General features: G+C 33.3%; 1 protein-coding gene across 1 annotated transcript; it reads right to left on the bottom strand.

The window, feature by feature from the left end:
* Positions 1-293: 293 nt before the first annotated feature.
* LOC130463159 (uncharacterized) lies at positions 294-6,603 on the bottom strand. The gene is made up of 8 exons (XM_056832206.1): positions 6,442-6,603; positions 2,994-3,144; positions 2,455-2,720; positions 2,109-2,204; positions 1,928-2,020; positions 1,755-1,856; positions 1,313-1,665; positions 294-547 (listed from the first exon to the last, which is right to left on the bottom strand). Exons 1-7 carry the CDS (start codon positions 6,601-6,603, stop codon positions 1,321-1,323), a joined length of 1,215 nt encoding a protein of 404 aa, XP_056688184.1. The 3' UTR covers positions 294-547; positions 1,313-1,320.
* Between the last annotated feature and the right edge of the window lie 1,828 nt (positions 6,604-8,431).

Genomic DNA, 8,431 nt, shown 5'->3' with positions numbered 1-8,431 from the left:
AACGAGAATATGATCTCGTCGTAATTAATTTTATCTACGACGAGATTTCTCGTCGCAACTATTGTTTTTAGTGGTTAAAAGACTTATCTTTTACGACCTACAACTTTATAACTACGACCGTATTTCTCGTCGTAAAAAGATTTGCAATTAACGACAAGAATGAACCTAATTACTTTTCTTGCGACCATTATTTTGGGTCCCATGATTCTATTTTATGTACCAGAAATATTAATAAATCTAAAAACCTGTAAAACCAAATATTACAATATAATACACCATAATATAATGACCTCAAATATTGTAATTTTCATTTAACAATAATATGTTCATAACAGTACGTTACCCAACAAAATGATATATTTTGTTTACTAATACAAAAACACAAGCCCCATTACATTTGTAAGCTAAAATTAGAGTATGCCAAAAATATTACAAGCTACAATTAGATGGAGGACACAACCAATCTCCACATTAAGCCCGCTTCGTTAAGCCTTGAACAATTATATATATGGTGAATATAATGCTATAATATATAGTCATCAACTACCTGCATTCATACGTAAAATAGGAATGATCAAGATGGACAAAAAAATAAATGAATATGATTTAAATATTAGAAAATATAACAAATGACTACGATTAGAGCAAGAAAAATAAATAAAGAGTGATCAAATACACTTTACTTCTTTATTCACTGCGTCCAATTAAACCTAGAACATGTATTATCCAATTCTACACGGAGATATTTATCTTAAAGGATGGCATACCAATTTTTCATATTAACAAGAACATAAATTTAATTACCATCTAAGGCGAAGAAACGAGATCAAGCATTGAACACCAAGGAATAAAATAAATGAGGGTTCAGAACTTCACAAACCTAAGCGTATTCAAGAAGGTAACTGATTAAGATGTTTAAAACAAAATTTAGCAAGAACTTTTTTTCCAAAATCAGGTATAGGAACAACTCAGGAGAAGCGCACAAACAGAAGTATATAGGTTTCACCTTCATGGACATGAACGGATGATATTTGACAAGTATATGCTTCTCTACCTTTTTTCTATATCATGTAAGTTACTACTTACTAGTAATTTGAACTATACATGATACTATCATAGGTCAGAGTGCATGCAATTAAATGATAAAAAATAATATCATAGGAGAGTTTATAACTATTTTAGAAAATTTACGATTTAAAATGATTACTAGCTGATATTCCCCTTTTTCTATCATAATTGACTTTTGGAACTATCAAGAGTAAAACTGAAAATAAATGGTAAATATAATGGGTACAATTAGAATTTTTCGTACCTTAATCTTTAACTATCATCAGGAATTTCTTGGTCACCAAAGCTAGGTTGTTGCATATAGGCTGCTAGGAACAAGTTGAATTTCTCTTCTAAAGCACTCATCTTCTCAAGATCTGCTTGATGAACTTTTTCCATTTCATCCATGCGTTTTCGAAGATCATCATTTTCTTTTTGTTTCTCATGGGCCCGTGATGTAAGATCTGCTCTAGTAGGTAAAGGGCCTCGTACATCTTTGGGTCTTATTCCAAAGCCAAAACAAACCACACCACCACGATCTTGTGGCCCAAAGCATTTTTCAACAACTTCAAATTGTGAAAGAGAAGGGTTCTCCTTTTCGACACTTACTATCTCATCCTACAAAGAAACCAACAAATTAAATTACAAGCAGACTCTACATTACACTACACTTACTAGTTGTGAATAGTTTGAAAAGGATGGAATACCAATTTGGTAGCATCATTTTCTTTTAAATTGCCGGACTTTCCCTCTCTGGTTTTCTTAAAAACAGCAGATATCGGAGGCAGATCTTTTCCTTCCTTTCCACCCTTCATATACAAAGTTTAAATTGTCAAATAGTTCACCAAAGGAAAACCTATGTATAGGTTAATAATCTTACCATATCTTCCCAAATAACTTGTCTTAAAGGTGTGCTTCCAGTGTGATGTAGCATTGTTAAGTTGCCTCGATTGCCAGAGTTTCTAGAACTCAACTTCTGAATGTACAAAACATGGAATAAATTATGAATAACACTGATGCCCTTTCCTAAAAAATATTAAAGACTATCATAAGGAACTTACCTTAAAGGCTTCACTTGAAAAATGTTCCTCCACCAACCATTTCCAATCAGCAGGTGTTAAATCATTAGGCGTTTCATTCAATGCATTCCAGACCACCTTTCCGAATAATTGAGTTTTGATTCAAAATTCCTCTCCAATTTTGCCATAACCTTTTCAGATGGTCAATAGTTGTTTTACGATCCAAATCAAAGCCTTTACCAACAAACTTGTTCTGGATTAATATTAGCAAAAGTCAATTATTCAATAAATGTGTTCAGCATGAATAATTAAAAAATGTAGCTTACTAATTCAAAATATTATACATGAATTAATAAGATAAATTATAAAGAATATTATATAACATTACCAAAACGGATTGCCACATATGCTCCTTTGCACTATTATCAATCTCATCCCATGTATGCACTCTTACTGGACATATAGTACGATCTCGAACAAGTTTTCCCATGTGCCTTGTCAAATCTTTATGGTTATCACCAACTGCACCATTCATATAAAACTCAACCTCCAACTTTTCCCCGTCTTTAAGATTTGCTACTTTCTTGCACTTGTTGACACCTCTTGGCTTTGCATCCGGTTTTCTGTTTCTCTTCCTTAATGTAGGGTTATGTGCTTAGCAAAACATAAAGTAAACAAATTTCTTCAATAAAACAATTATTTTTTTTCTAAGCAATATATTAACAAGGCACAAAACAAATAATAAAATCTGCCAAAGTTTATCAGAATTGTCAAAGAAAAGAAGTGGACTACACCAACGACTTCCCCTCATAATGAAGCTCAAAACTAAACACCAAAAGTAACATAAGCAGATACTTAACATACCATAAAATAATTATTAACAATAATAAAATTTTACTAATTACATGTTTAAAGTTAACATAATACCTTCCTCTTGGGTCGTTAAGGAATCTTGTAAAGCATTTTGCTGCTCAAGGAAGTCAGAAATGGCTGCATTATTTATGGATCTTTGTATAATATCACTTTCATCATTCCCGACGTCCTCACGAAGAGATTGAAGGAGAATTGCATGTGACCACTACTACAAAAATGGGCAAAGAGACCCTTCCGAAATGGCATAAGAGACCCCTTTTGAGGAGGTCTCTATCTCAGAGGTCTCTTTGATTAAGAGACCCTCTCATCTAAAGGAGGTCTCTTTGTTAGAAACAAGAGACCCCTTAGGCAAGAAAGGGGGTCTGTTATATAGAGCATTAAAAAAATAATTAAGAAGGGGAAAAGACCCATTCTTAAAGATATGAGGTCTCTTTGTTAATTAAATTCAGATCTCATATGGAAGAAAAGGGGTCTCTTTGAATTTTTGTTATTTTTTTAATTCAACAAACTCAGACCCCCTATTTCCCCTAACGGGTCTCTTTGATAATTTTTAATTTTTAAAAAAAAGAATATTTATGCCGACATGTCTGCATATTGATAATTGCTTATATTACCAACCGAAAAATAAACAAATATTACATCCAAAATCTTCTACACAAAATTACAAATTACTCATTCATGATTGTAACTTTCATATATAAATCTAAATTTTACCTCTAAAAATACAAAAATTGTGCAACTACAGGAATAAAATCTCGTTACAACCTAAATAAACCCACTAAAAAATATACTATGTATATCTCTGAAGTCGTACACCCAAATTGACGAGAGCTAACCAGTAATCTTCATAAACGACTATAAGTAAGAGGTGGATTACCCCATTCTGTTGAAACATTTTACAAAAAGTCGATTCAAGGAATTAGCCAAAACAAATATTCAACCAAATAGAAAGAGCTCAAAATGAGCAAATTCATCATCAGTTAATAATATAGCTCCAGTTTTAAGTAATACATCTGAGTCAAATGTAGGTTGCATGTACCTTATCTATGACCACCAGGATCAAATAGTGTATGCCTTACAGGAGAGAACCTCGATCCCTTGTTGAGATCCATATTTCTGTGAACACCAACATATAGTAATTAGAAAGTAATCTGCTAAAAAGAACAAATTACAACACGTGGAAAGAGGTTTTTTAAACTCTCAAACAATACTGATAATATGAATCGGGGAAGAAGAGAGATCAAACATTACATCAACACAGAGCATCTAACGCTTGATAATATTGATCCGTATCATACTCAAAGCAAAGATATTTTATGTTCAACTGGAAAAAATTCAAAAAGAAAAACAAAAACGCGCAAAATCAATTGCGTGTAAGATCATTGTATCTATGTGTGTTTTGTTATACTCGATCAATGTAAAACTCTTCCAACGTCTCTAAACTGGAAAAACATGTAATCAAGAAAAATTTATCAAGGGTCTATTTGCCTAATATGTTAGCTGTGACATAAAAATACTTCTAATAGTTCTAGAAACTAAAAACATCAACCATGCAGTTCCCCAGGAAAAAAAACCTTTTCCCCTTTGTTTAGTGACTTTCCACTCACCTGCTCGGAATAAGGTTCAAATACGTACTCATACCGACTGCAGTAATGTACTATGCAAAGCTTCTCCTAGAAAACTAGAACAATATGCGCAATAAATTCCAGTATTTTGAGCTACTATTGGAACTGATTTCGTTCGGAACAATGATATACCAACAACTGATTTTGCTTCAGCTTATATGTATCCTAAGTTCCTAACCAATGGTGAGTATCATTCCAAACACATAATAATTGAAATATATTCACCAAATCAAGTATTCCCAATCTAATAAAAATATAAAATGAATCTAAACCAAATACAATTATAATATCATAATCTACACAAAATAAAACGAAATACAAACGTCATAAAACCAGTTAAAGTTACAATTAACAAAAACAAAAATATCCAAATTACCTCTGGCTTTCTTGCCAATATCAGTAAATGGAGTTGGAGCCATCTCTCCTTTTGTAACTATGATTAATCATCTTTCTCCTAGGAAAACAGAACACGAAAAAATTAGATTAAAATCAAAGCATTCGTCTAAAACTAAAATGTTCCACTTCAAATTTGAAATAAATCAATATATAATGATATTTTCCGAAAATAACCTGATCCATTTGTTCATAAAATTAACCGAACTCCACTATCAAATCTCATACACAATCACACAAAAGTTACACTAAAACTAAGAGTGACAAAAAGAGAGAGAAGGAAATGAATGGCGATACTTGTCAGAGATGTCACCGACGGTGACGACGGAGGGTGAATAAAGTCATTAATCAGGCAGTTTTAATTTCAATGGAATACACATATAAACATTAAACCTAAATATAGCAGCGAGAAATATAACAGCTAAAAATATATACCTCCACGGTCACAATTTCACCAGAGATGCTTAAAAAAATAACAAATTGTGCCCTAATAGACAAATCTACGCCGCCGGCAAACAATAACATCCATTTTTAACCATAAAAGCTTAAAATTACGTACGACAGATCTAAAGAAAATCAAACAATGAGGAGGAAGGGAAATACCAGTGAAATATGAGGTTCAAATTTGAGAATGGAAAGAAGGTGACAGTTGTAGAGCTTGGTGCTTCAATTTCTAGAAAATTGATTTTTTTCGATTGCAGATCTACACCGCTATCGGCGCCCTTTTTAGGTTTTTTAACTAAGAGATGAGGACGACCATTGAACCTAATTATGACAAAATTCTCACCATAAGCAGCTTCATCAATGGAGACCTTGGTTCCATAGCAAGATTCGAGCTTACTTCACCGCTTCCTTCCTCCGAGCTTTTGAAATTACATCTCATTACAAGAATTTGTTTTTCTACAAATTAGGGTTTTATACCCTTGTTGATTTGAAGATTGAAAGAATTGGTTTTTCTTCGAATTAGGTGCAGAAAATGGAGAATGATTGAGGAAGATAAATTAGGGTTTTTGATTGTTAATGAAGGAGTAAGAATTTTGGGATGATTGACTTTAGATCTGAAGGGGTTGCTTTTCGCTGGTACAAGGGAAAAAGAATTTTCGTTTTTATTCAAAACGTTTTAATTTTTATTTTTATGGAATAATTCCAAGTTATACAACGAGTTTTCCGTATTGATCGAAATTAGGAAACAGACCCGGTATAAGATGACGGGTCTCAACTTTTCCAACTAGTGGACCCCACATACAAAAGACACCTCTTATCTATGCTAGCAGGTCTCTGTTTTATATTTTATTGTCTTGTAAGTGCGTCCAGGTCTATATAAGAGACCCTCTATTTGTTATATAAGGTCTTTTTAATTAAAGAGACCCGTTAATTCATGTAATGGGTCTGTTTTTAGAGATCTCTTTGGACATTTTTGTAGTAGTGGACATATCCTCTTCCATGGATGCTTCATTGATAGTTCCTTGGTTCACTTCACTTACCATAGTAGGAACATTTGCATCTGGATTATCATTGCTTGTCGTAGTTTTTGAGGGTGCTTTAGCTAATACTCTAGAAAGAAAAGAAACTTTCGAACCTACACTACGACTTAAACCAAGTCTCCCTGGTGGAAGAAATGTAGCCTTTCTTCCAATTGGTGCCATTTAGATGAACAAGCCACTTTAACAATATAAAGGACACTAGCAAGTTAGTTAACAAAATTATAACACTAGCATTTCCTAAACAAATAACATGATAGAATATTCTGGTAAGAAAGGAAAAAAATCAAAAGGCAGAGATGAAAAGAAACACAAAGAAAATAGAGAGAAAATTGTCACAATAATGGTGAATTTGAATAAACTCTACTTAACATACAAGCACCAAACAACACCAAAAAGTAACTAGTTTTTCTTAGAAATTCTTTTCCGTTTCTTGACTAAGGTAGGTGTATCAACGATCTCAGGTTCCACATCAACCCTATCTTCAACACTCATTCCATTATGTGTATATGTCGGTGCATGTACAGCAAAATCTAATCCAAAAGATTCTAGTTCTTGATATGCATCATCTGTATCATCCAAAATTTCCATGTGTTGTGAGCTATCTTTCTCCATTGACATATCATATGTAGCACGAGATTTTGTCTTAACAGAAACACGCCAACTACCTTGTTTCACAACATCCGTTGCATAAAAGACTTGTGATACTTGACTAGCTAAAACAAATGGTTCATTTGTTTTTAGGAGCCTTTGGGTGTCTACACTAACATAACCAAATTTATCCACATGAATTCCTCTTCTAGAATCAAGCACATCAAACCAATCACAGCGAAAAAACACAACATAATTTCCCCCCAAATACTCCAACCTGATCACTTCCGTCAACACTCCATAAAAGTCTCAAGTTTCATGTCCATCACATGTTTGTGTTCTCAAATTTTTGTCACGTTTAGATGTGTGAAACCTGAATCCATTAGTTATATAACCACTAAAAGCTTGACCATATTGAATAGGACCACGAGCTAAAGACAAGAACTCATCCCCAAAAGGACAATTATTTTCTTCATGCAACTTTTCAACCTGAAAAATACCAATATAATGATTATCATAAATAGTTTATATGAAAAAGTAATTCTTATATAACATTTTGCAAACGTACACTCACTCTTTTTCTAAACCAAAGTACAAATTTTGCATCTTGTTCTTCTGGTGAGATATCAACTCCTTTGGTTGCTATAATTTCAGCATATTCTCTACATTTAACATTGAGGAAGTTATTAAACAAACACAAAACCCAAAATAAATAAATATATATGTATAGAATACATACTGGAGGAATGGTTCGACTTCGCTGCAATTTTTTAGAGCATAAATGTGAGCTTGCTCTCTTTCATAAACATCTAGGTTGGTGTTCTTTCGAGCTCCCAGTGGTCGTCCGGCATGAGAAAAAATAGAAAGCTTTTCGAATCATCTTTATCACCATCATCGTTTCGCTCAAGACGATTAAACCTTGTTTCAATTTCATCCAAGTACCTTGAGCACAAAGTCATACACTCATCCACCAGATAACCCTCTGCTATTGAACCCTCTAGACGAGCTTTATTACGCACATATAATTTAAGATTATGAAGATATCGTTCCCCAGGATACATCCAACAAAATTGAACAGGCCCACCAAGTATTACCTCATCAGCTAAGTGCACACTTAAATGCAACATCACATCAAAACAAGAAGGAGGCATCCATGCTTCTAACTTGGAAAGTTTCAAAGGAATTTGGGCTTTAATTTCTTCTAAATGTTTAACTTTTACCGATTTAGCACATAACACGCTGAAGAATTGGCACAACTCAATCAAAGGCTCTGCAACATCCTTAACTAAAAGACCACGTATCACTAGAGGAAGTATGCTTTGTAACAGAACGTGGCAATCATGACTCTTTAATCCAGAAATCTTACTATCTTTCACATTAACACATCGAGAAATATTAGCAG

This window comes from Spinacia oleracea, chromosome 6 (genome assembly GCF_020520425.1).
Source record: "Spinacia oleracea cultivar Varoflay chromosome 6, BTI_SOV_V1, whole genome shotgun sequence".
NCBI lineage: Eukaryota > Viridiplantae > Streptophyta > Magnoliopsida > Caryophyllales > Amaranthaceae > Spinacia > Spinacia oleracea.
The sequence above is the reverse complement of the archived record's forward strand: the minus strand, read 5'-3'. Positions and strand labels throughout refer to the sequence as shown.

What these genes read in the sequence shown, in the direction of transcription:
- LOC130463159 (XM_056832206.1), bottom strand. Translation starts at nt 6,603, where the DNA reads ATGGCACCAATTGGAAGAAAGGCTACATTTCTTCCACCAGGGAGACTT. An exon ending in ATATGTGGCAATCCGTTTTG is followed by an intron (nt 2,205 to 2,454) that starts GTAATGTTATAT and finishes TTATTCGGAAAG; the next exon opens with GTGGTCTGGAATGCATTGAA. An exon ending in TTTCAAGTGAAGCCTTTAAG is followed by an intron (nt 2,021 to 2,108) that starts GTAAGTTCCTTA and finishes TACATTCAGAAG; the next exon opens with TTGAGTTCTAGAAACTCTGG.